Source organism: Psammomys obesus, unplaced genomic scaffold (genome assembly GCF_907164565.1).
Source record: "Psammomys obesus unplaced genomic scaffold, mPsaObe1.curated_primary_1811, whole genome shotgun sequence".
In the NCBI taxonomy this organism is placed as follows: domain Eukaryota; kingdom Metazoa; phylum Chordata; class Mammalia; order Rodentia; family Muridae; genus Psammomys; species Psammomys obesus.
This window is the reverse complement of record NW_026596057.1, coordinates 5,840,236-5,867,371: the sequence shown is the minus strand read 5'-3', so window position 1 is coordinate 5,867,371 and position 27,136 is coordinate 5,840,236. Positions and strand designations below refer to the sequence as shown.

At 48.8% G+C, this 27,136-nt stretch overlaps 2 protein-coding genes and 1 long non-coding RNA gene across 4 annotated transcripts in view; 1 reads left to right on the top strand and 2 right to left on the bottom strand.

Moving 5' to 3' along the window:
* Positions 1-1,946, top strand: part of Nme7 (NME/NM23 family member 7) — a 120,388-nt gene extending 118,442 nt beyond the window's left edge. For both annotated transcript variants that reach the window (XM_055624608.1, XM_055624607.1), the window contains one exon: positions 1,495-1,946. In XM_055624608.1, coding sequence (XP_055480583.1) covers positions 1,495-1,527 — 33 coding nt within the window. In that variant the 3' untranslated portion in view covers positions 1,528-1,946. The remainder of the gene's footprint in view (positions 1-1,494) is intronic.
* Positions 1,590-22,934, bottom strand: Atp1b1 (ATPase Na+/K+ transporting subunit beta 1). Its single transcript, XM_055624609.1, has 6 exons — positions 22,324-22,934; positions 18,155-18,283; positions 8,140-8,295; positions 6,855-7,039; positions 3,804-3,884; positions 1,590-3,022 (listed from the first exon to the last, which is right to left on the bottom strand). The coding sequence occupies exons 1-6, from the start codon at positions 22,418-22,420 to the stop codon at positions 2,759-2,761; spliced, it is 912 nt and encodes a 303-aa protein (XP_055480584.1). The 5' UTR covers positions 22,421-22,934; the 3' UTR covers positions 1,590-2,758.
* Positions 22,935-24,328: 1,394 nt separating this feature from the next.
* On the bottom strand, positions 24,329-25,350 carry LOC129689224 (uncharacterized). The gene is made up of 3 exons (XR_008722082.1): positions 25,091-25,350; positions 24,815-24,950; positions 24,329-24,635 (listed from the first exon to the last, which is right to left on the bottom strand). It is a non-coding gene; the product is annotated as an uncharacterized LOC129689224 (long non-coding RNA).
* Between the last annotated feature and the right edge of the window lie 1,786 nt (positions 25,351-27,136).

Sequence of the window (27,136 nt, the reverse complement as noted above, 5' to 3'; positions counted from 1 at the left end):
CAGTGAATATATGAAAGTTTGAATGCCGTGAGTATGCAAGCACTTAATTTCAGTGTGGTGCTGCAGAGTGGCTCGAGCTTTGTAGGCTTAACCCAATTCTAGCCGGAAGTACAAAGTAGGTGTGTTGTCGGCAGTCAATTATCTTTTAAGTCAGAGAATGCAAACTACACTGGCAAGACTCCTAGCTGGCACAGTGTTGAGGGTGCTGGGTAGGGATGCACTGGCACAGCCTGGAGAGGTTATGGGAAACAAGGTTTGGAGAGAATCTTGAAGGCATAGAGAATTGTGTGCATGTGCAGTAGTTCAGGAGCATTGGGGGCACAGGATCTGTGAAAATGGCAGGTTTGTCTCACCAAGGTTTTGACCTTCGAAAAGCTTCCAAGCTGTAAATTGTCCTCCAGGTTAAAAAAGTTCCTTTTTGAGACCTACAGCCCCCACTCCACGCTTATTCAAACATCACACACATGACTCAGTCACAGCCTGAAGTCGAGGCCTGTGGGACACTAATCCCAGCACAGGTGGAGGCCGACAGCTATCTGCGAGTTCACGGCAGACTACACATTGAACTCCAGCACAACCGAGCCTACACTGTGACACCCTGCCTTCCCCAAATGAGCTGGTTCAACAAAATACACCATCTTATTCACAGGAGGGACACTCTCCGTTCCCATAAATGTATGGCTGATTTTTTGAAAAATGCGCTTTCTACTGGGGATAGCATTTATGGAATTTGTTAGTTCCTCAGTAACTGAAGAAAATTCCTAAAACCTGTGAAGTCAGGTACCTGGGTCGTTGAAAAAAAGTTGCCTTGTTACTTTCTGTTCAGTGGAGTAACTGTTCCTCTGGTATCAATCTGTCATCACGTAATTCACTGCTGCGCATAGGAACGGGAAGACAAGGCCTCCCTTATGCTGTGGCTCGTGAGTTCTGCCACACCTGGGAAAAATGGGGATTGTTAGTGTGGATCAATAGGTGGGAACTAACTCTGTGACGAGTGTTTGGTGAGCTGTGATTACATAGGCCTTTGGAAAGGTTTCCAGATTCATGTCACCATCATTTCAGTTTGTATGTCCCCATGTTGGCAATACGACATCCTCAACTCCATCATAGCAAAAAATTGACCAGAAAGTGTAAATTTGTTGTCTTTTCTCACACTGATTTTTAATACGGTTAAATAAGTACTGAGGCTAAACCCTGAGCAACATGCAAAGCTTTTTAAACTTAACTGCTAGAGACATTAATACACATACACTGAGTGAACACACTCCATTGAGCTGTGGTATTGTCACAGGAGTTAAGACTTCCTGTGTCCCACACTGAGTGGACAGCACTGTAAAACACTGCCACAGCCCAGCTTCAGCCTTCCTGACTCTGCAGCTTGTTAAATAACTGTTGTCATCTCTTAGGGAGAGGTTTGCATCCTGATCAGGCTCTCGGCACGTCGGAGAGCCCAGACTTGCACGAAGCTAATGACTGCCTGTGCTTGCCTTTCAGGTCCAGTATTTCTTCAAGATCTTGGATAATTAGCAGTACAGAGAGTAAAGACGACACAGACTGAGACGCTGAGACAAGTGAGTCACACACATGAAGAGTGTGTTCATTCTTTTATTGTCCGTTGTTTTAACCTGACTGACACAAGATCAACAAGAGCACTGTACTCCTGGCAATTATTACATATGTTAGAACATGGATTTGCACTGAGGACAACATTTAACACCAGTCTATGGGGTACTGCATTGCTTTTTATAAAGTTCAAAATAAAGATTTTATTTTCAAACAAGTGACTTTGGTTTATTTCATACATTACACTTTTTCTTGCAGAAAAAAATAAAATTGTACAACTGCATAAATATAAAATTCTTCCACCATGAAAATGGTTAAAACATTCATAAAGACACAGCACCAGCACGATGCCTCCAGAGAAAGGAAAGAAGGAAAAGAAAATGTACAAAGCAAATTAACTAGCCCCATCACTAGCCAAAGCGATGGGCAGATCCAGATCTCAGACACAGCTTCAGAACACACTGGAGGACACGGGCAGAGATGGCGAGACAGCATTCAGCACGGAGCACAACACAACCCATCACCTTTTTGTGTTTTTCTGTAGTGTCACTTAAAATTTAAAGGGCAGTTCCCCCATGACAGCCCACCCCCCAGCCCCAGGAAATAAAGGGGAAAAAAAAGATCTGATACCACAGGAAAAAAAAAAAAAAAAAAAGACTATGGAGTGTGTTAAAAAATGCTCATTGATGGGCCATTACCTTTGAAATTTCAGAGCCAAAAAAATAAGAAAGAAAAGGAAAAAGTACCATGCCAGTTTTATTCCCATTGAATATTTACACCTTGGACAGCAAACCTTGCTCACGTAAAGTAGAAAACAGATATGATAAAACATGGCTTGAAAAATGACCAGAGTGCGCACCTATAGTACTGTACACTAAATAGAATGGACGAGGCGGCAATACTGGGGCCGGAACACTGCTCACTACAAGTCAGTTACGGAATCTAATTACAGTAAAAATGGGCACGTCCCAAGGCTCAATTTTTATTTTTCTTTTGTCATTTACAGTAGAATAAATATTTTTGTTGCTATTGCTACACTTTAAATTTACATTCTAACCTATTAAATGCAGAAGCTAGTGTAAAGCATAGAGATTAAGTGTAGGTCCCATACGTATGACAGTTTGTTCAAGACTAGTAGGTTTGTGTATCTTTTTTAACTTATTAAATGGCTAGTGGGAAAGATTTGTGCTTGTGATCAGCTCTTAATGTCAATCTTTACATCAAAGCGTCCCTGAAAGCGGTCTTTCTCACTGTACCCAATGTTCTCACCATAGGCCTTACACTCGACGCGGATTTCAGTGTCCAAGGTGAGGTTGGTGAACTGTACAGCCAGCAGGGGCTGCAGGTATTTGGGCTGCAGGAGCTTGCCGTAGTAGGGGTAATACTGCAGAGGAAAGCCGTAGAAGCCGCCCATTCCAAAGTATTCTATGTTCCCGACCTTCTCCTTGTCCTCATCTCGCTGGAAACCAAGAGGAAACATGATTTAATTCTAACGGAACGCAAACGTCATGGACCTCGTCTCAAAGAGGCCTCGTCTCAACCCCAGTGTAGTCTGCGACAGAGGAAAACAAGCTGCCCTGCGGCATGCCGTCTCCAGCCTCTCGGAAGCTAAGCCTAGCAAGCCCTGGGTGACACGGGTGGGTAACACCACAGCAAGGAGGTAGCTTCGGTCTAGCCCAGAGCAGAAACGTTCACAGAAGGGGACTGTTTCCACCGCAAATGGAGACACTGAGGCAAAGGGTGAGCGAGCATTTCCTAAGCTGACTCGGCCCCCAACAGTGAGAGGCCGTGGATCGCCCTGGTGGATCCTGTGTCTATACGGACACTGTCGCCAGTGACGTTCTCTCCAAAGGTTTTCATACTTGCCCCTGATTTCTGACATCTATCTCTTGGCTTGCTACCACAGCACTAATTTTTGGCATTCATTAAAGGGGAGAAAAGAAAGTTGGCTCCAAATTTTAGCACATGCTGTGGGCTAGCTCACCTCTCAGGTCCATAAGCCCACATCCCATTAGATTACAACATTCAGATATACGAGTTTCTTGTGCCAGTAAACAAACTCGGTTTTACTGTTACTACTCTATCCCTTTAACCATGTAGCTCTGACTCCTCTCTTGAGCCTAACACCTGAAAGCACTCTCTTGCCTTAAAACTGTCCCCCTAACTTGCGGAGTCTCAGCTACTGCTCCCACCCTGCCCACTTTCCCGCCCACCCTCCGTAGTCCCGAATGCACTCCTACCTTGCCAGTACACTGAACAGGTAGGACGTTTGGATTATACTTCATTGCAGGGTAAGTGTCCAAGGACTCATTCTTGGGGGGCTAAAAGCGAAACCCACATTGGTCAAAATATGTTTTTTGTTTTTTTTTTCTGAAAAATAAAACTAATTTGTAGCCCAAACAAATGCATATTGTTGACAATAAGCTGCTGAAATAATAAAACATTAGCAAAGCGAATGAGTGACTCACCTCATCAATTTGAGAAAATTCTGTTTGATTTGTTACAAATCATCCCTACAAATGAGCCGTGAAACAGCCTAGCACTAACCTACTATAGGCCTGACTCAAAGGACAACGCAAAGAGAACTGAGTGACGGCTAAGATGGCAGTCATTGCATGGAGGGCCGAGTAGCACCTCTAGTTCAAAAGAGTTGGACTTTTGGTGTGAGCCATGGATAATACGCTGTGCTTCTCCTCAACAAATGAAGTCCTCAAAGATGCCTCCACCCTCCTCTAAACCTGGGGTGAGAAAGGGCACACACTGACACCCTCCCACCAAAGGACTGTTTCTTTCCAATTTTGTGATGTTAGCCCAACCCCTAGAGCAGGTAATGGTAGCATTGCCTCTGTGATGGAGTACTGTCACTGGGTGAGACTCAGGGTTCGGTCTGAAAGCGACTGTTACAGCAAAACACAGAGCCCTCCTCCTACATCCCTAGCTCATCCACCCCCAGAGAAGGCTGATGAGTATGCATTGCTGGAAGGCAGCCATTCGCTTACTCACGTTAGCATCACATCTGAGCCTGGACATAAGACATAGCTCACGGTCTTATGAACAGCTGTGCCAACAGATATACACGCCAGTAAGGAATTCATATTTTGCCATTACTTGTTGGGGTACGTGAGAAAAATGAGGGTCAAGACTTGACTCTTTTGGGAGGTTTCTGCTACCGATATTTCTGCCTTGAAAACTTAGAAGAGAAAACACTTATTGATCAAAGAAGTTGCCAGAAATAAGGAACCAGGCACATCAACTGAATGATGGGAGTACTGCAGTCTCTAATAAAAAATTAATCCCACTGACAAATTAGCTGGGGATCTGGATGGGAGACACAAATGAGAAGAAGCAATGGATTAACTGGAAGAGTCAGCATCCCTCAGAGACAGGGCATCCAGAAGCGGGGAGACACGACTCAGGCCAGGCCCCACCTCTGTGAAACAGGTGCCGCTAAAAAGAGTGTGATGAGTATTAAAAGCAAACAACCCAGAGGGCAGAAACTGGCTCCAGTCTCCCTGCAGAAACATCACACCACTTCCTCCTATTGCTAGGCTACCCTAGCCATGTGAATGTCGAACGCAAGCACGGAGTGGCAGCGCTAACCACGGAACTCCCCGATACACACTTGTCTATGGGGGGAGATTAAAAAAAGCTAACCAACATTGGCAAGTGATCCATCAAGACAAGCAGACAGCCAGTCAGACAACCAGCCATCCACCCACCACTGGTCCTTGTGTCTGGTAGCGAAAGGGAGCTCTGATACATTCTTTAGGGTAACTTTTCCTGCTGGGCTTGGTGGCACTCGACAGGACAGCCACGGCTACATAGAAGACACTATCTCAAAAAAAGAAAAAGAAAAGTCTCTCTCCATTGCTTTCCTTTTGGGTAGCAAAGATTATGGACAAATTAATATGCAGTAGAAAGTGAAGGCAAGCCAGGTTTCAGAAGAGGTTTGTCCAGGTAACTCAAGGTACTTCAGTCAATTAATTCCCCTCGGAATTAAAATATATACACTAATATTGGGCAGTGTTCATGTCATCTTTAGGGGAACCTGCAGGCAGAAGCCATGGCTAAGGAAGGTCAGCATGTCTCATTCATTATCTGAGAAATAACCATTTAGAAAAGATGAGACCTACCAATAACTTTTGCCCTTCTGAAGAATTTTTCACAAAAATGGGGAACAGTGGCAACTTGCTGATTTTAGTGATCAAGTAACGTTCACTCATGAGAAACTGCATGATTATCAGAGTTCAACAGAGATGGTGTTATTTCTGGGGTTTTACAATGAAACCTTGTTTTCAAATTAACCAACAGCATTTCTGAATTACTCCTGTTGCTCCTTTCAAAAGCAGCCTGTAATCACAGCGCACAGCCTAGATCCTCCTGTGTGGAAATGACTTTGTATCTAGACACAAGGCTGAGTACTGAGAACAGGATCACTGGAGCTGGGAGCACACTGGAGTCTCACTGTAGGCCTAAGGTTATTGCATAATTGAAATGATTTCTCTACCCCCATATCTGGTTGCACTCCTTGCTCTGAGAATCTCCTGTCTCAGTGTTGTGTAAAGACTGCTGCACAACTGTCCTGTGGTATGCCAATAAAGCAGCTTACAGCCAATCCCTAAGCAGGGGAGAAAATAGGGCTGGACTTCCTGCCATCCAAGGGAGAAGGAGTTAGAAGAGAAGTAGGGGATTGAGAAATTAAGTAGGAGACTGAGTAGGAAGAAGTAGGGGATTGAGGGGACTGAGTAGGAGAGGTCCATGAGATCAAAAGAAGGAGCTGAAGCAGAAAAGCTACAAAGTGCCAGTACCTCTGGGATATACCCTGGGAGGAAACCAGGGTTAAAATTAGATTAGATTAAATTAGATTAGATTAGAGGGTTAAGAATAGATAGTAACTGCTCAGTTCTTGTGCTGTGAAGCTTGTTAAAATAATATAATAGAGTATCAATTATTTGTATGACAGCTGGGTTAAGAGAGCAGCAAACACAGTTTTCTAAAAATAACTTTGATACCTCATCACTGAGGAGGAGGGGGGGAGGGCGGGGATCATAAGGTCAACCTTGGCAACAAAGTGACTGAGGTTAAACCTAGGCTACATGAGAGCCTGCCTCAAAACAACACAAGGCCTCACAGCAAACTTTGGCTGTGGCACTCCGTGTGCAGCTTTCAGGCTCTGACCCAGGAGAAAGCCTTTAGTATTACACTACTGACTGACTGCACTGCAAAAGTAACCTGTCTTCTCTTATTAGTTAAGCCCCACAATGCACCTGTCCTGGAAAAACACCACTTGCCTTAGGTTTGAATCCCAGGACTCGATTGAGCTTGATGATGATGCAGGGTTTCCCATCTTTGTAGCCATAAGTTTCGTCGTTGAGTCCGGAGCAGTTCCCCAGCCAGTCAAGCTTGAACCTGCACACCTTTCGCTCTCCTCGTTCGTGATTGAAGTCTCCCCGCTCCTTGGGTTCGCTGGGCATATCTAAAAGCACAAGCACATTCACAAAGTGCACTAGTCATTAGCTCGGCACTGTTGAGAAGGGAAAGAACTTTTTCTTCTTTATAATTCCCCACTGAAGGCAGGGTTACGCATGGTCTACATCAGCCATGGACTTCCAACAGGCTGTCTGCAAAAGTTAAATGTATTAGCAAAGGCACTATGGTGCTCAACATCTGTGCTTTATGCTCAGCACATGCTCAGGCTTTGCTAGTCTCGTGTTCTAATGCTGCGGTTCAACCCTCCCAACGCTGTGACCATTTCATACAGTCCTTCACACCGTGGAGAGGCCCCCAACCATAAAACTATTCTCATTACCACTTCGTAGCTGTAATTGTGCTACTGCTGGGAATCATAATGCAAATACCTTTGTTTTCCAGTGGTCTTAGGTGACCCTGTGAAGGGTTGTTCAACCACAAGGGGTCACGACCCACAGGTTTAGCACCACTGGTCTAATGAATTGCTTAGTCACTGAGGGAGGAAGGGAACTAGGCCACACTGCAGTAGCCTGCTCACAGGTCCACATGGCTGTGCTCAGAAACAGTGACATTGTAACGAGAACATAAATTAAACATAAATTAAAAGACTGTCAGTAAGGTTTTGAGTTGGAAGGGTCTGGTTCAGAATGTTCTGGAGCTATGCCTCTAATCAGAGGCTAAATGGTCAAGGAGAGGAAGGGAATTGTCAGTTTTGTCTTTGGAAGCTGTACATTCTCCTCTTACTGCAAGCACTTACTCAACTGGAAAATGTTGTTCACGATTTATCTAAAAAGCCAGGGAAAAATGAAATGAATGCAGCATTTAAGTCATGCTGTGGGAAAACAATGCATGTATTTTACTGTATATTTGATACATATTATTTATGACTATTCTTATCATAATATATATTTTATTAAACTATTTCCCCTTCAAACATTATTTCACCTTGCTAATCACTTGCGCCTTTTAAATTATTGTAAATAAGGTGAAAACCTCATGTTAAGTTCTAACAAAAATTCAGTGTCATTGCCTTTAAACTATTCAGTGAAGCAAAAATGGCAATTTGTCTGCTATTATGATCATGGGCATCTACAGTGAGTCACTTACTGCCACAGTCCTCGAAAATCATGTCATCCTTCTGGGCTGAATCTTTGTACTTTTCCAGGAACCTGATGATGTTTAGCACATAGGCCTCGTAGGTCTTGGGGTCATTAGGACGAAATGAAATTTCAGTCTTTTGGATCTGAGGAATCTGTGTCAGTCCTACACCAGGGAGAATCAGAAAGACAAAGTTATTAGTGGGAAGGCAACTCAGAGAGACTGCAAAAGCAGGCTTTCCCTGCTCAAACATGGCCCCCCCCCACCTTGAAACTGGCTCACAGAACGGGTTAAATCCCACTTCCCTTATAAATTCAATCTGGTAGCATTTAGATAAGATATCTAGATGTAATGATGATGTAATATCAAATATCCAATTTCCTGGCCAACACTTATTAGTAGGCATTAGCCTGTTTTATGAATGAGAATACCGTTTGGCAATAAAAGGCAGAATGTTCTGACCAAGGTTGCAGAGAAAGCTGTAGAACCAGAATTTCAACCCAGGTGTGCAGTTCCCCACAGGTTGTGGTTTTCTAGTACCTTCACGTGCACACGTTTCTAAAACTGCACTGGCTGCGCGGAGGATAGAAGTCAAGAGTGGGGACGTGGACGCAGGCGGTGGCATAGTTAAAGTGGAAGCATAACTAGCACAATTAATTATTCAGCAGCACCATTTGTGGCAGGTGTACAGGCAAGGGTTTCCATTTGGTGGTAGCATGGAGGCTTGGAACAGAGGCCAGCCCCTATCATGTCAACGAATCATGAAAATCCCAATCTCTCTAACCTCAAGACTGCTCTACAGAGACAAGTCTTTTGGCTCTTGTAACCTAGGATAGATTTTTTTTTTTTTTTTAGCTTCTAGTGGGGGAGTTCAAGATACACACACACACACACGAATACAGTTGCTAATTCAAATGTCTGATCATGCCAGTACCTCTCAAAGGGAGATTCAAGATACGGTGACATGAGTTTGCTTTCTCTGCTTAGTGTTTCCTAAATGGGCACTTGGACAATAGCACTATATCCAGGCCAGTGAGCTGGAGAGGAAACCCCAATGACATTCCACCCCAAGACAGCCAGATAAAAGATAGCCAAGTACATTCTAGTTTCAAATGAACATGGGACAGTTCTTTAGTAGGCACGCACGCACGTGTCCACACACACATACAGTGTAACAAACCGCAATGTACCCAGGTATCTGGTATTCTGTTGTGACATCTGGCAGCCTCACTCTCATCTTGATACCTAGACTGGCCCTATATCAGGGGCCTGCTGGTCCGGAGCTACACCTGACCGCCTTCTGTCACCTCCTGGCAGGTGGTGGCACCCACACCACACTCCAGGAGGGCTGGTTAAACAGGCAGCCTCATAGGCTCCGTTCCAGACCTACCTGGGCATCACCACTAAGCCCGAAGCACCCTTGGTTTAGAATGGCTGTGCGGAGGATTAGAAGAAGTCAAGAGTGGGGACGTCGATGCAGGCGGTGGCATAATTAAAGAGGAAGCATAACTAGCACGATTAATTATTCAGCAGCACCATTTGTGGCGCCTGAGAACAGGCTTCGGAAGGTGGGAGTAAATGGCTGTTGTTTTTTTCTAGTGAGTTAGGATTGCTCTGAGCTTCAACAATGGTTCGGTGGGGCTGGCCAAACTGAAGGGGCTCTGTAAGCAGCCATGCATGGGGATGGCGGAAGGGACGGAGATGAAGACCATGAAGTGAGAGCTATGTAGAGGATGAGCATGTCAGGAGTGATGACAAGCATCTTCTTGTGCAGCATGGCTGCATGGGCCTTTGGTTCCAACCCTCATGGATCTCTGTAAATTCTAGGCCAGACTGCAACACGTTCTAGGCCAGCCAGAGCTACACGGTGAGACTTTGTCTCAAACCAAACAAACAACTGAATCTTCTGGAGGGGCCAGGGAGATTGCCCAGTAGGGAGAGCACTTGCTGTTCAAGCCTGCTGCCCTGAGTTGGTTCCCTGGGGCCCGCATAAAGATGGAAGGAGAAAACGGACTCCACAGAGTTATCCTCTGACTTCCACAGGAGTATACCATGGCACACACACATGCACCTCAGAAAACAGTCACACATGTTTTAATGTAAAAAAACAAAACAAAACAAAATTCTGGAAAAGGCTAATGCATAGCCTAAAGAACACAGGAGAAAAGCTGTCAACAGGTGAAAAGGAATACTGTTGCAGAATTAACTCAGTCTTCAGCCTTGACTGTCCTGGAATTCCTTTGTAGACCAGACTGGCCTTAAACTCAAAGAGATACATTTGCCTCTGCCTCCCGAGTGCTCAGATTAAAGGCGTGTATCACCACACCTGACTCATGAGTTTGTTTTCATGTCTAAAACAATCTGAATATATTGTAGAAAATCTTTTCTGCATTAAGTTGGAATCTGGCACTGTGACTTACCCACAGCGCTATGCTATGAAGCAATGCAGTGAAAGCCACTGACCTTTGCAAAGACAAGCAATGGAGGACAAGTGCAGAAGCTATCACTGGACAAGGAAACCAGGGCTAAAATGGGGCAGGCAGCTAGAGGGCCATTCCTAGTCTGAGTTGGAAATAAGGCATTTAAGCCAAGGTGATGTGCTTTGCCCTGGGGGAATAAAGGGCACAGACCCAATACTAGAAAATAAAAAGTGAGGAGAATAGGGTGGGATCCAGAGCAAGTGGAGTCTTGAGGGGCAGTCATGCCTAAGAGACAAGAACAAATGCCTGTGAATTTGTCAGGCAGAAATGGACAAAGAGCAGAGCTCTGTGCTCAGGGTTACTTGTCTTTCCAGGCCCAGGAGGAGGGTGGAGGGGCCCTAAAGAGTGAAGAAATTGAAGGGATCAAATGTGAGAAGCAGCCCTCCCCACCTGTCGGAAAGGAGGGAAGCTGGAAGAAAAGAAACTGCAGCCAGCTGACGAAGGGCCACCAGTGTGGTGGGTAAGAGCACTGCCAGCTGTGGTCTCCAGCGGAGCAGGTGACACAACAAAAACCAAGCTGCTAGAAAAGCGACAGAGTTCACTGTGAGCCTCGGGGTCACAGACAAGCTGCAATGACTAAAGTGACCTGAGGTCACACTGAAAATAAGCAAGGTAGGACCCAGATCGCAAAGCAAGTTCACCCACGTCACTGTCCCTTCTGTCCTGGCTTCGGCTGGCATTCCCCGCTGCCTCTCAATTTCCAGCTGTCTCTCTGTATTCTCTTTCAGGGGCCACTCAAGGTGCCATTTCTGTGATGTCAACAGAGAAAAGGAACATGGGATTACAGCGTCCTTTTCATCCTCTCGCCATTCCAAGACAAGGTTTCCACTAAGAGACAAGGAGTGACGTGTTCCATGCTCCCACACAAGTTCCTGCAACTCAGTTGCTGTTAGCATGTTTTTCACCCAACTCTGTACACCAACCTTACTTATTAGCAAAACTCCTGGCCATTGGACCTGTGAAAAGGGATGCTATTGTTACCGGTGGTGGCACCATGACCCAACAAGAGTGATGATGTGCAATCAGTATCATCCTTCTCTAGTCAAGGCAAATAAATGATGAGATCCAACATCAGAATCACACTGACTTCTGCCCCATAGCTCCCCCACGCATTCTCCCCACCCCCACCTTGCTAATTGGTGCTTCTTGCCAGCTGGTGCACCTAGAAAGGATTTTTTTGGCTTCTGGCTTCTCCACTCCTAAAGCTGTTAGTAAAAACTGAACAAGGGGAAGCTCTGCCTACAGTGGTAGTTCTCAGAGGCCAAAGAGCAGAGAGCACCCAAGCTCTGGCTATGGTTTCACACCTTGGGACAGAAGCAGATCGAGGTTTCTGCTTCTTGGTTTTCAAAGCTTACACGTCCATTAAAGAGGTGAAGCTCAATACAGACTTGCTCTGCCAGCACCAGCCAAACTAGTCACGCTGTTACCTAGCAAAGTCACCTAAGAGGACTGAAACAATAATTTGAATAATGTTGTCATTTAGGTTCAATTTTACATTAAGAGTATGAAAACAAAACCTTTGACTACCAAGTGGTGAAAACGCACGCCTTAAATCCCAGCACTTTGGAGGCAGAAGCAGGCAGATCTCTTTGAGTTTGAGGCCAGCCAGAGCAAGTTCCGGGACAGTCACGGCTACACAGAAAACAAAACAAAACAGCAACAAAAACCAGAAACCTCTAACTTCACATTTGCCCTTTCCAAAACCACCTCCTGAGGAAGGAGGCAGACACCCCCACTTCAGGCTGTAGTGAATGTTCACAGCAGAGGGCATGAACAAGAGGAAAAAAAAAGAAAGGGGCTTTTCATTAGCCAGCGTTTTGTTTCTAGTTAGGTTTATCATGTAGCAAGTCTGTGACCTCTCAGTCTGCTCCCAGAGCACGAATTTAAAGGCGAATACAGCCATTTTAACCTTGCAGCAGGTTCTCCAGTGAATCCCAAAGCAGGGCTGCCTGGCCCTGTCACTTGATACATCTGATGACTCACAGCCAAATACTCTTAAACAGGTATCATCTTCCACAGAAACCTCCAAGGGCACAGGAAGCTAAGAGAGCCTACCACGGAGCCATTCATGTCTCCTATGCATTCCAGGTTGAAAGCACTTTCCAGTTATAAAGTAACTTGAGTGGGAATGGCTCATACATGCACACAAGCTACACAGTGACACGTCTGGGTGAGTACCTCCCTTTAAATGACAATCTGAACAGCCAAAGGTGCGTCACTTTTATTTATTATCTTATCTGTGGGGTTAGTATCAGCTTACCTAACAGAATTCTGGGAGCCGGGTCCCTTCCACTTACCTTCGGCCTCAGGGCTAGCGTATGGCTGGAGGCTGGTTAGCCAGGAGTAAGTGGCCTGCCGAGAGGCGATGGTTCCACCTATAGCCTACACATCCAACCAACACCTCAAACCTGCTCCCGCTGAGGAGTCCTGGAGGAGCACTAGTTTCCACAGCCCACTTGGGTTAACCAGCCTTGGGCGTGCTGGCTACAAACCTGTGCCCAGGCTAAGCTGAATGCCACAAACTCTGCAGGTTTCTCACCACCTAAGAATTCCACACCAGGAGTCTGCTCAGAAGCCACAGTGGAACTACTTTAGTAATAGTGTGGATTTTATATTTTTAGATGTACAATTTCACAGGATGCCGGGTGTGACGTTTTGGCTAGCTCATGACTGTGTTTATTCCCCAAACAAGGACGGTACCACTTCTTTAGAACGAGGACACAATAGTCAAGTTCGAGGCATTTCACTTTTTTTTTTTTTTTTTTTTTTTTTGCCAAAGGTCAAACAAAGAACAAGTGTATACTTGACTTGTCCAACTTCAAAACGCAGCATTTGCTGAGTGACTAACACCCTGAAATCTGACACCTTAGTCCTCTAGGGGCCTATCCCTGAACGAGGTGGGGTGCGTTCCTGGTCAGAAGCTACTGGGTAATCCATCGTGGGATGCTCTTCATGGTCCAAGCCTCCCTGGAGTCTGGTCAGGTGGGGAGTTCTAGCAATGGTCACCCGGCAGTCCTACCCTCTCTGGTTCTACATCCATCAGCAGAAATGAAGCCGTGAGACTGACAGTCTTCCCAACGCTCACAGGGCAGAGCTCCCATGTGTGACTGGCACAAGTCTGGGAGGACACTGACAGATCTAGCTCCCTGCCCCACCCCCATGACCGTTTCCATTACTTTGTTAGCTCCCCTAGGCAGCAATCCTGGCTCTGCTTGTTCATCTTCAAGTAAGCAACACCCACTTTTCTGGAGTTCTGGGCTGACCTGAAACGCGTGGCAGCCCCCCTGCCTCTCAGACACTACTCCTGGCTTTCCAAAAACATGTTAGTCACCGGGCTTCCTGCATACCTACAAAACCTTAGAATAAAGTCCGTGGGCAAGGGTTCGGGCGGCCTGAGCTCTTACTCATTAAGCCCTTTAACGAGACGCCGGTGGGGAACAGGGCTGTCTCCTCTGGTTGGCAGGAGCCAAGGTGTGTGTGGAGGGGATAGAGTGAGCAGAAGTCGGACCCGGACGTGTCAGCTAGCTCACAAATCTACTGAGCCGGACAGGAAATGGCAGAAAACTCCCCCAATGCTCTGAAGTCACAGCTCCTACAGATCGCGGAAGCGTTCCTCCTCCTACCTCTGGAAGTGGAGAGGGCCAGCCAATCATCACTGCAGGGTGACTTCTTGGGGGTCTGAAGCACACAGGGACACTCCGATGGCTCTGCCCTCGGGAGTCAGCTTATCTGTTCCACACGCAAGGAGAAACTCAAACGGCTGATCGCGCCTCGTGGTCTGCTTATGCTCACCCACATACACACACCTTCCTGCCTCAATTCTGGTTACTCGGGGGCCAAGAACCTTACCCTTGCGAAAGGAGTTCTGCGCTCACTTTAAGAGTAAAACAAAGAACCTCCCACAACTTTAAGAGGAAGAGCAGAGAACACATTCCTACCTTTGCTCCAGGAAGCAGGCCAGGTGGGAACTCTGTGGACTGAGGGAATGACACACAGTAACCTTCAGTTCACTGCACAGTTGCTAGGATAACCTGGGGTGGGGGATGGGCGGCAACCCAGGGAAGAGACTTTACCCCACTCAGCGGGCAACAAGGCGAGAAAGGCCTGGTGTGCGTGCTCGAGCGCGCGTGCGCATGTGCTGCGCTTGACCTTCTGCAGCAGAGGGAATGGCAACGTCTCTCCCAGATCCAGCTAAGAGGATGTAATGGCTGCCCACCCTACAGGAGATTCTCCTCTGGACGAGAACGCGGACTCTACGTGGAGGGGTAGGTACGCTAAAAGGAGAGGTAGCCGCCTTCTAGGTTCACCGGAAGCTCCGCTCCTCGTGAACAAGCTCTTCGAATCCACTGATGCTCAAACACTGCTCAGGGCACGCTAAGGGTGGACTGACACCGTGAACGGAAAGCGTGCAGCACTTCCCGGCCCATCATCCAAAGCTCCCTCTCCTCTGCTTCAGTGCAGGGCGCAACATAAATGCTGGAGGCCGCTGTGAGCAGCCGCCAGCGTGCACTCTGTCTGCTTTACCTAACTACTAATGTTCTGCATGTATCTCCTGTCTGTCACAGGATATTCCTCCTGCTGGATACACGAGAAACGAGGTTTGGTGTGTTTGGCGGTGATGGGGTGGAGGGCTGGGTTCAACTCCAAAGTCCCTGCTCTTCCTTCTTAGGCTGGTGAGATTTCACAAACCCGTGTCTTAAACTTTGGCCTTTGGAGACCGATTTCATACATCCATTAACGCAAAGGAAGCTAGAAGCGGTCAGTTTTGAGCAGTAGGTGTCAACACCTCCCCCAGGACTGCTTTCTGGGTGGAGTGAGCGGGTTAGTTCTAACAACCAGAGCCGGGCGATCTTGCAAGGAACAACACCCACAGCTCAGAGTCCAGAATCCATGTGACCGCTCTGTCCTTAAGGCCCCCTTCCATTTTGTAGTTTTTCTCCCTCAGCTGTCAGGGACTCTCCCATCTGGCCTATCAGCTTATCCGTTACACAACCTTCACAGTGACGGATGGCAGGTCAGGGCTGCTGCCGCTCTATCTCCCCCACCACCCACGCACCCACTATTTGGAAGAGATCTCCTTACAAGGTGTTTCTGTGTGTAAAGAGCACTCCAGAGCCAACTGTCCTTGTGCCCCAAGGTCAGACAACAATACACTGTGAGCGGTTGTATCTTTAAGCGCTACCTATCGTCTCACACACTTACCTGGAACTCCCGTCTTTACCCAAGACAACAATGGAGGCTTGGGGACCTTAAGTGGAAGCCTAAAGCTGATCAGAATACACTTCCCACACATTTATTCGGTCTGCTGAGTTAAGGAATCATTACTACCTCTCCAAATAGGTACTGTAAACACCTGTTCTGAGAAATACCAACAGGGGTTCCCACTAGGGCCCCTCAGGGGTACAGCGCACTCAGGACCGTCCAGGAGCCGTATTTCTTGCCGGAGAGTGCTCTACTGACCTGATTCAAAGTTACCATCATTTTCTAAAAAGTGTCAGGAGGGGCAGAGAAAAACCCTCCGGGTTAGAACAGGGAGATGCTGACTCTGCCGCTAAAGTGAAAGCTAAGGACAGAGAGAGACAGGAACGGCTGAGATGAAGGAGCAAGAGATGGCCAGGAAGGCCTGAAAACTTTGCCTGTGACTCAGACCGAAGGACAGGAATGCATATTTCCAAGATGAGCCACTCACATCCCTCTGGAGAAGTGAGGGTTAGTCAGGTCAGTCCAACTGCTGTGAGTACACTAAATATAGGTGCTAATAGGAAGGGCTGGGAAGAAGAGAGGAGTGGGGTGGGGGAGGGGTGGGAGCGCCTTGGACAGTCAGGGCAAGGTCAGCTGCAAATCCTCACTGAGTATCGGGAACTTCGGCTAATTTTTTTTTTTCAAAGTGAAATTTCTTTTCAGAAAAGTACCTGGAATTTTTTTTTTTTTTAATTTAACTTTATTACCTATTTCTCCAGGCATGGTGGTGCACACCTTTAATTTCAGCACTTGGGAGGCACAAGCAGGTGGATCTGAGTTTGAGGCCAGCCTGGTCTACAAAGCAAGTTCTAGGACAGCCAAGGCTACACAGGGAAACTCTGTCTCAAAAAACCAGAAACAAAATAAATTACTTATTTCTCCAAAGTTTATAGTTTTTTTTTTTTGTTTGTTTGTTTTTTTAATAAAGAATGACTGTGTGGTCTTCTTTGCTTCAAGTTTAAGTTATTATAAAAACGTGTCATGGCTAAAGAACAACTTAGTGGCAAAACAAAAAAACTAAGAGCTCTGCACAAATTTAATCACTATGACTACCAGCTGAGGTATTCTGGCAGAAGAGGACAGGAAAGGCATGCCGTATGACCACAGAGGCCCGTGTAAAACACTCAAGATGCCAAATTTCTCGGCCTATCAGAACGCTGCTTTGGCCTTGCCTAAGACCCACCTTTTAGTACAAGATCTGGTGACATCCATGGATCCTGAGATAGGCTGGTCACTGGATATACTTACACGTTTTCTTTTTTCACATTCCACCTAAATTTATCTGAAATAGTCTGGGTTTTTTTTTTTTTTTTTCCGGCACTGGACGACTGTTGACTTAGCACCATAAGGCACTACTGCCCACCTTCATAGTCTGCAGTTTTTGTCTTCCTCAAACACAAGAAGAGCAAGCCACATCTGCAACAGCCACTGCTCAGGGCCTGCACAGGACCCCAAGACTGTCACCTACAGATGGCTGTTTCCAAACCACCAAACCCTTGACCCCGACAAAAGACCACATTGCCACCCGGGGCAGCAACCTCAAGGTCATTTTAATGTGAGAACCCAACACCTTCCCACTCTTCCAGTTCTGTCCTCCAGGTAGAAGAATCAAAGAGCAATAAACCTGTGTTTACTGTTACTCAGCTGCCTGTCATTTGGCCCCAGGCTTGTGGGCAGTGGCCTTCCGTGGTGTGTGAAGGATTGGTATGTACTCAACAGGGACAACAGCCAAGCCACACCAATGAACCCTTGTGTAGGACTGCCCTTCCTATGAGAATCTTTTGTTTGCTTGAAGTTCTTAGAGAGAACAGACAGCTAAACTGGAAGAAAGGCTCACAAAACCACAACAGGCCTACTGAGATCTGCAAGGTGGGTGTCTGTGTTCAAGGTCAAACTGCAAATCAGCTAACAGGAGAGGGAATGACCCTCCCGGAAGACACGGCTCCTCTCTTTGGGAGTCATTTTTTTCTCAAGGATTTATCTGAGTTATATGGTCATCTCACAGGTGAAAATGTGCTAGAGCTGAAAAGGCCCTACAATGATCTGGCTGACAATAAGCGTGAAGGCCGGAGAGTGAAGCCCCAACAGGACCTCAGTCACACAGTGGGGCTGTGTGAGACAGACATCTGCAGCCACCTGGAGCTCAGCCGCAATGCGGCCAGGAGACGTGGCTGCAGCAGTCAGTGCTCCTGATTCCTTCCTGGGCTTAGCCTGAAGCTCTACAACAGAACTTTCTGGAGGCGTCTTCTCGGTTGGAGGCAGAACCCCTTTTATCGCTGAAGAAGCCACCCCCTGAGTTTTACCTGGCGGGGCCACGCGGTCCTGGTATGTGGGCTTCAGCTCGCTGATGGTGAGCAGCATCACTTGGATGGTCCCGATGAAGATGCCAGCCAGGCAGCCATAGAATATCACGTAGAAGAGAAGGATCTTAACTGTGGGAGAACAGACAGGGGGGATATAGTCACAAGCCTAGAGTCAAAGCCTTACCTTCCCAAAGACGACCACACTTCCTCCCAGGTCCCCTTCAGCCCGTTTCTCCAGTGTTTTGTTTTGTTTTCTTGCCCACCAATCGAAAGAGGGAATCACACTCTTTTTTTTGGAAGGCACGGGTAGGGAATGCTCAACTGTAGCTAAAGCTCTAACAGGAAGTCACTTCCTTCCCTGAGAAGGGGATCGCTGGTGCAGAACTGCAGCTGCATTCACACACGTCAGCATTCTGTGTTCCCCCAAACACTGAGATGCCTAAGAACAACCAACTCAGAAACACTCTGAAGCTCCCCTTGTCAAGCCACTCGATCTACAAACCACTGTCTTTTTCTTCTGGACCACAGGGCACCAGGAACCAATCAAACATACAAGGGAAATCCCATGGTACAAACAGCCGCCATTTTTACCTCATCTACTGGCCATGTAACCTATGTCTTCTCTTTCTCACAGTTAACAGAATGCAGGCTGAAATAGCTACAAATGAACTTAAAAAAAAAAAAAAAGCAAGCAAGCAAAAAACCCACGTTAAACCAACATGACGCCGGTGGACTGGGATGAAGCTATCAGTTACTGGCTTACAAGGATTATCTCTCCGATTAGCAGCATGGTAACAGGCTGTACTAGGAATTGCCTGACTATCCTGAGCCAGCCAAACGACTCAACTCAAAGGGAAACGTGGAAGCAAGAGAACAAAATATAAGGTTATCAGGAACATGACAGCAAAAGCAGCCACAGGTTAGTTCTAAAGGGTCCCTGGGAAAATGCCAGAGTGAACTGAAAAGGAGTATATGTGCGTGATGAGGGGGAACCCAGAATGAAGTGGACACACAAGTTGTGGAAATGAACCATGTGCAGCCCTCTTCATTACATGGAAAAATGCCCAACTTTCCCGTCAGGAATACAGATTTCAAGACGTTATGGAGCTGCAGAAACAAACCAACAAACATAAAAGCCCACACAAAAATGATGAACCTCATCCCTCTTCTCCCTACACAAATATAAAAGCAACTATGAGAAAAAGAGAGAAGGCTACATCATCCAAAACCACAGCCTCGGCTCTGGCCCTTCCTCCCGGCAGGACAAGGGTTAAGTGCTGCATTTGGTATCCAGGCAGCAGTAGGCAAATGGCAAGGTTGTGACGTCAAGGGATCTGGAAATTTTTTCCAGCGAATGCTCTGAAGAGGTACAGAGTTGGTATAACCCAGTCAGCTCCTGAGAGCCTGGCTTCCTGGCTGCTCTCCTGTCCTGCTGCCCTCCCAGTGTCACCCTTGGTGCTCTTAGCTTAACCACACTTGCCTCCTCTAACAACTACAACCTTTTGACTCATTTCCTGGACTAGGATTAGGTAGCTAATCCTAACCTGAGACGGCCCAGAACTGAAGCTTCTATTTAAAAGACGAATAGATGGGAAAATTAGCCATTTTCCAAGCACGGTGATTAAGCTCAAGGAGATATGCAGTCTTCCCACTCTGCCCACAGAATCCCAGACAAGAAAGGCATTCTGATGCTGGAGATTTACTTAGTAAATCTCGTGACTGCAGTGAAGTCACTTGGTTAGAGAGCAGCCTGCATGTCTGGTGAGCTTAGGCGACGGTCTCTCCAAGACCAAGGCTACCAGTGACACCGAGAAACAGAAACAAAGGCCTGATATTTGGAGGCTGGCGTAGAAGCTTAAGAGACATTTTTTTTTTACGCCTTAAAACCAATTTCCTTTTCCTTCTATATTTAAGAAACAAGGTACATCAGGGGTTTTCCAGTTAAATATATCTATTATCTATTTTTTATATTATATATTTTTATATATCCGTTAAAATGTCCCCCCGAAGAAGGTTTTTAGAGTAGCTTGTGAGACCAATGGCAAATATAAAAACCCACCAACACCTGTATTTACTTAATTAAAAGGTAGAAAGCACAAAGTGATTTGTAAGTTGTGATTTCTCCAGCAGGTGACAGGCTCGAGCCTCCTTGCCGTCCATCTTGGTGAAAAAATCTACCTATAAGCAAAACGGAGCCAAGGGCATCCTGCCCTGGTCCCAAGGGCATCTATGTTGGGCCCGGAGCTGTTAAGGGGACATCTTTCTCTAAGAGATAGCAGCTGCTGCCTCGTCGTCTGCCTCGAAGCAGCTCTTCGATTCCTCACATGGCACGGGCATTCTTAGCACAAAACACAAACTGGGTTCCTAGCTCAGCACCCACAAAATGGAAGATGAGTTATAATGGCTGCTTCCTAAGTCGGTGTGTATCACTACCTTGCTAGATGTGATTATCAAGACCACACCGGTCTCCTTCTCTCTCCCTTTCTGTCATGGAAGGGCTGTCCCATAAAATGTCGGCTTAAAGAACAAACTGTTCCATACTGCCTTCCTTACCCTCTAAAGCAAATATTATTCAAAGAAGGAGCGTGAGATTGGAATGAGGAAAGAAATACGTTTATGAAGTGGAAAAACACTAGAGGGCAAATTTCACAAGGTACCTGCAGAGTTAATGCTACTCCTCAGTCCTATGGTGCTGCTGCAGGGACCGGACCACCAGGGAAAGGAGCCCCAGCCAACCTGGGAGGAGGGCCCGATCCGCAGTGCACTTCCCAGGCCTGGCTGAGCTAGGAGGAGTTGCTAGGAAATGGCCCTGGCTGTTAATCCTATACACAACTCACATTTCTTCAGGTCTACCCATCCACATTACAGGAACAGAGGAATACTACGGGCATACCCCCATGTAAGAACAGTCTCCCCCAAATAAAATGAAAGAGAACGTGAAATAAAAAGCCATTAATTTAAAGAACCACATTTTCCCATGGCTCGGGGATATGCCCTGGAATGAGGCTTCACCTTGACTAACCTTGAAGAATGATGCATTATTAACCCTTTATTTATTTATTTTTTTTCGGTTGAGAGGCTCCTTAACTGCATTTTTTTTTTCCTTTAGGGGGGAAAAAAATCATATATCCCAGCTTCTTCCTTTTCAAAATGTCAGCCAAGCGCTGATTCCCTGACTCATTCTCCGGTCTATTTCCATAGACCCTCCCAAACAGGAACACCGCATCGCTAGTTTTCAGGGTTCCCTTAGCGACTGCAGTGCTGGTGCTATAGGGGAGGGAGGGGGAGGAGGCAAGAGCGGAGGCAGAGGGGCTGGTGATACTGGAGGGGGGGCAGTGATGCCGCAAAGGGGAGTTCCCTCCCTCCCTCCCATCCGCAGTCACGACCCGTGTATTTGTCTACAACTGTGCCCTTCAAAATGACCTTAAAAAAAAAAAAAAAACTAGCACCCTTCCGGTGTAAGGAGGTAAAAAATAAACACGGTCTCTAATTTTTCAATGGGGTACTGGGGGATTCCGGCCGAGGAAGCAACAGGCTGCACGGAACCCTCTAAGGCGACCCTGTTTCTTCACTTGCACCACGCAGATCTTTGAGACACCAGGCTGCTATGTGTCTCGCCAAGGCTTAAAAGCGGACCACGACATGGAGCTCACTGGGCCATCTCTGGGCCGTGCCTAGGGTACCGCAGTGTGGATCCATTTTCTCCTCCCCCTTCCTCACCATCCCTGGTACGTTTCTAGGCTGGAAGAATGATGCTATCGCAGCATCGTCTGCATCTGAACAGGTTAGCTCACGAGCCCGGCTCACAGCTCCCCAAATCTCATTTTTCTTCTAAGGGCTTGGGAGATGGAGAGAGAGGGCACACACATAGACTCCCGGAACATGACCAGGAGGGGAGGCTCAGGAGACGACGCTCCCTTACCGTGCCCACAACCCCCAGCCTAGCCAGTTCCAGCCCCGACTCGAGCCGCATCCTGGGGACCCTGCATTTGGCATCACTGGATGCCAAGCCCAGGCTCGCGCGCTCCTAGCAGCGTCTACCACCCCATCCCCGACATCCTGGACGGCCCCTCGGGCACCGAACTGTCGGTAGCGCCCGCGCACAAGGGATGCGCCTCCTAGGAAAAGCCAAGGCGCTGGCGGCGAGAGCCGCGGAGCCGCGTACTTACACCAACTCCCACCGGTCCTGCCCAGAAACTCCTTCTTCTCCGAGTTCCAGATGAATTTCTTCCAGCTGCCTTCCTCCTTGGCTTTTCCGCGGGCCATGGTGGCGGCTCAGCAGTGGCGGCCGAGGCCAAGGGAGGGCAAGTGCGGCGCGCGCCCTGGCGTCTTCGCGGCGGCTCGGTGTCCCCCCGCGGCCCGGCTCTGTCTCCGAAGGCGAGACGCGCCGCTGCCGCTGCGGCTCTCCGAGTGCGAGGCGCGCGCGGCGGAGCAGCCTAGGCAGAGCGGGAGGAGGGGGAGGCGCGGCGGGGGCGGAGGGAGGAGGGACGAGGGAGGAGGGCGCGCGCGGGCTGGGCGGCTCCGAGCCCCGCACCTAGCGGTGGGCGCGCGACCGCTCGCCCGCTCTGCCCCGCCGCTCGCTCCGCTCGCTCTCCGGAGGGCCTCGGCGCAGCCCGCCGCCTGCCGCTCCGAGCTGGGGCTGGCACCAGCTCTGGTCGGCTGTGACCTCTGCCGAGACCGCCCGGGGACGAGGAGGGGAAAGTCACCGGGAAAGACGAGGGGAGCGGAGCGCAGGCTCGGCACAGGAGCGCGCGGGCCGGGAGCCGAGGAATTGGCTGAGGGCGCACGCCCTACCTTTACTATATACCGCGCCTCCGCCGCCCGCTGCCCCGCCCACCGGCCGCTCCGTCAGCCAATCGCCGGCGCCGAGGAGGCGGGGCCTGAGACCCGAAGGGGTGGGCGCGGGGCCGGCACAAAGGAGCCGGCTGGGTCGGAGGGGTTGGCGCGGCGGCGGGGGCGCGGAGAGGGACTAGGGGCGGGTGAGTAGCGCTCCCGCTGCCCCGCCCCCCCTCTGCGCTCCGAGCTGTGCCCGGACCTCCCCTCCCTCCTTCCCCCCAGTCGCTGGTGCCGTGACTTGCACCTGCGTTGCTCTCCGGGAGACCGGGAGACTCCGGTCCTTCCCTCGTGTCTGGTCTCATCCCCCGCCTGGGTTTACTGCAGGACCACCTCCCCTGGGCCCTGGCGAGGTGAGGAAGGTCACTCTGGGACTAGGGACTCTGCCCAGCTCTGCTCCGCCTCTCCCCTCGTGCACCTGCCGCCCGCTCGCATTCCTGCCCCTGCGGTCGCAGTTCCGGCCCGGCCCTCTTCTTGCAGGCCAGTCCAGCGGGCCGCCTGGGTTCCTGACTCCTGGGCTGTGCTCCTTGCGGGCGGCCCGAACCACCTCGAGCCGGACAGTTGCCAAACCCACCCTGGGCTGCAGCTGGGAACCGGTTGTGGCTCCGGCTAGTCTAGACCCCGGGGAACAATTTCTGCACGTGACCCAGCCACCTAAGCCTCTCCTGGCCGAGGCCGGCGGCTGGTCTTCTCGTTGGCTTACTGCTCTATCTCACTGGGGCAACCCCTACTCCCTACTGTAGGATTCTTGGAATGACAGAAACTTGGGGAAGACCAGGCTCATGTGTCAAGATGTCACAGAATGCAGTGTTGGGCATGACCTGTTTCCCATCTTTTCCATCCTTGGTGGCTGAAAAAACCACTCTTATTTTTATCCACCGAGCCCCTGAGCAGCTTCCCACACAGCTCTCGGGGTGATGACACAGCAGAAAACATGGCGGTGCTTCTGCAGTGGCTGCAGAATATCCTGTCCCCCCCCCCCCCCCCCCCCCCCCACCCCGAGCGGCCTGGCCGCTGGTGGGAAGAGGTAGCTTCTTATCAAGTACCTTCCCAACACAGAGATGGTTTCCCCGAGTTACCTTGCCATTTTTCAAGGTCAACCTTGCAGGCCCAAGGACAAGATCGAAGGGATGCAGAATGAGCATTGTCTCCTGAGCTCCACTTGCAAGGCTGATGAAACCCTAAAGCTCCCCAGGATTCAGGGGAGACAGCAGCAACCCACACCCAGCCCACAGGGGCTGCTGACCCACTGTGTCAAGGGCAACGGTGACAGCAGCTCTTTGAGAAAGGAAGTCACCCCCTGCTTTGCCCCTGCGGTGTTTATTTTGGAAAAGCCCCAAGTTGGTGCTTGGTAAACTACACCTGTAGATTCCGTGCCCCTGATTCTAAGTAGAACTTAAACATCATGGAGGCGTTTCCAGCAGTCCAGACCACTGGAGATATATAGATACATAGAAATTCTATAGATCATAGATATATTTAAAGTGCTCCCAACTGTAAGAGGGAGGAAAAAACCCTATGGTCAGAATCACAGAAAACCATCAGGAATAAGGGTGTAAGGTAAGCCTCAAGAGGGATGAGGTTTGGCAGGAGTCTGATGGTTTCTACCTGTAATCCCAGTCTGGAGACAGGCAGGAGGATTGCAAATCTGAGGAAGAAAGAAAAGTAAGGCAGTTAGGGCTGGTGTGGCACCCATCCTCACAGCCTGTGTACCTCAATCCCTCGGAAGCATGTGTTAATACATGTATGTGCAACTCAGGTTCATAGTGGCAGTTTTAAAATCAGAACTTCCTTCATTCTTTTAAAAGGAGAAGTGCCCCACCTTACCTGCCAGCTTGTGTGTCAACTGCTAGTTATGCCACTGTAGTGTGAGACAAACTTGCTTCCTTGCCCTTTCACTATCTTCCTTTGGTAGATTTCTCAAGTAAGTTCCCAGTTCTGCATGGGTCAGGCTGAAGGGCCACTACAACACACACAGACACACACACAGACACATTGGTTTCCTGAGAATCATCCCTGTTCCCACCCAGAGCTAGTGTTGCCACGGGAATATGATCTCAGCCCACGGATCGGATCGGGGAACCATTTCTGTCAGTGGCTCACCTCAGGCTCCACCTGCCCACCAGCTCTCTGGTGCATTTCACCGTCTTGCCACATAAAGCAGCCCCAGGAAAGATAAGACAGAGATGTGTTCACAGCCCCCTCCTCCAGGTCGGCCAGCTTCACCTTGGCCAAGTCACTTGTTCTCTGCAGGGCTGTTCCCTTGGCTGTAAAATTAGAGTGATACATTGTAGCCAGGATTAAAAGAAGGATGTGGGAAAGTGTTAAGCGCTGTGCCTAGTGCATAGTAAGAGCTATTAAGTAGCTAGCTTAACTATAATTCCTTCCATGTGACCTTGCCTAACCTTGAAGCTATTGGTATGACTTTCTGACTGGCCGCCTTACTCTGATACTTAACCAGGACCAGGACTCTGAGTTCCCTTTGGGCCCTTGAAGGTCACCCTGACTAACTCCTCACCCTCTTCAATGGCACCTTTTCCCTTGCTTCCAAATGTGCTTCCTGCTCTGTGACCTCAGCTAAGTCAAGTAATGAATAACTCAAGCACATGTCCCTTTGGATTGCACTGGGCTGAGCTTTTGTTCCAGGGCCCCTTCTGTAAAGGGTGCTGTACCAGCAGGTTGAAATCGCAGTGTGTGTGGTTGTGCCCCTCCCCCAGGGGGGGAGTGCCTCCAGCAGGTGCAGTGTGCGGTTGGGTGTGGACCATCGGGAACTAATAGCGCTGTTCCCTAGGTACCTGTGGAAGTTCACTGGAGGAAGGGAGGATTCAGCTCAGTATAAAGGTTCAGGCGCAGGAGAACAATTGTCAGTCCCCGTTCTGTGCTGGCTAGGAAAAAGAAATGGTTCTGGAGCCTATGACTGGTTCTGCCCAAGGTTAATATTCTGTGTGGGTGGACAGAGGAGAAGCACTAAACAGAGTCGACAGCAGAAGAGGGGGCGGGGGGAGGTGGAGGTATCAATCTAAGTGAGGATAACAGATTCCAACTCAGAAAACCGCCAGATGCTGTTGTAATGGACGCAGAATTTACCTGGGAGGGAAGAGACGGGGTCCAGCAGGTAAAAGCAGGACAAGATATTCTTGTCTGTAGCAAGATGGCTATCCAAAAATTGGGCTGGGAGAAGAGAATAGAGCACATTGACTCCCAAGATTCTTCGGCTCAAAACCAAGGAGACTAAAATGGAGGTGCCTGCGAGGGAAAGAGTGTAAGCTGGCAGGCTGCTCGAGAGAACCAGGGCTGAAAGAGAGCTCCCTGGGGCCGCCGGCTCTCTAAGCCCCCCTTGCCAAACAGAATGCAGCCAGGCTCTGCAGAGGCTGCGGAAGGCCAGGCTGCCAACCCCACGTTCACACACTCACACACGTGCTCACACACAGCAGGGTTCTTTTCGGCCAGCCCCAGGGTATTTTAAGTACAGAGTGGAGGGGCTGAGAGGATGAGTTGCAAGGTGACTCATCCTGGCAGCAGAGGCTGCGTGCAGTGCAGAGGAAAATGGCTCGGTGGCAGGCCGTGTGGAAAGCAGCCTGGATGTACAGCTCTGCAGTTGGAGGGCTCGGGAAAAGCCGTGGGCTGGTCGGCGTGGCTGGCGTGTAAGTGGACGTTTGGATGACACCTAACGAGAGGCAGGGCTGAATACCCTCACCATCCATCACAGAAGCACACCTGACTGGTCCACAGGGCGTCACTCTGCTTTAGAATGGACCCCTTGTGTTTACTAGAAAAACAATTCTAGTCTCTGAGATAGCTCTGATTTCAGACACCTTGAATGATCTAGTGGGACTAAAGGACACTGTCCTCCTCTACGGCCATCCGTGGTCTTTTTGGCACCTTCCTATATCCCTAGGTCTGAAATGGAATCTATGACCTATATGAAAATAGCAAATAGGGACCCTGTAGCCTAGGGATCAAGAACCTAGTAATCTCAATGGTCCAGAAGTACAGACAGGAGGATCAGAAGTTTAAATCCATCTTCTGCTGCATAGTGAGTCTGAGGCTAGCCTGGGCTACACAAGACCTTACCTGAAAAGAGACTTTTTTCCCCCCGAGTCGGGGTTTCTCTGTGTAGCCTTCGCTGTCCTGGAACTCGCTCTGTAG

What these genes read in the sequence shown, in the direction of transcription:
- Atp1b1 (XM_055624609.1), bottom strand. Translation starts at nt 22,420, where the DNA reads ATGGCCCGCGGAAAAGCCAAGGAGGAAGGCAGCTGGAAGAAATTCATC. An exon ending in GGACCGCGTGGCCCCGCCAG is followed by an intron (nt 8,296 to 18,154) that starts GTAAAACTCAGG and finishes TCCCTGGTGTAG; the next exon opens with GACTGACACAGATTCCTCAG. An exon ending in CTGTTCAGTGTACTGGCAAG is followed by an intron (nt 3,023 to 3,803) that starts GTAGGAGTGCAT and finishes CTTGGTTTCCAG; the next exon opens with CGAGATGAGGACAAGGAGAA.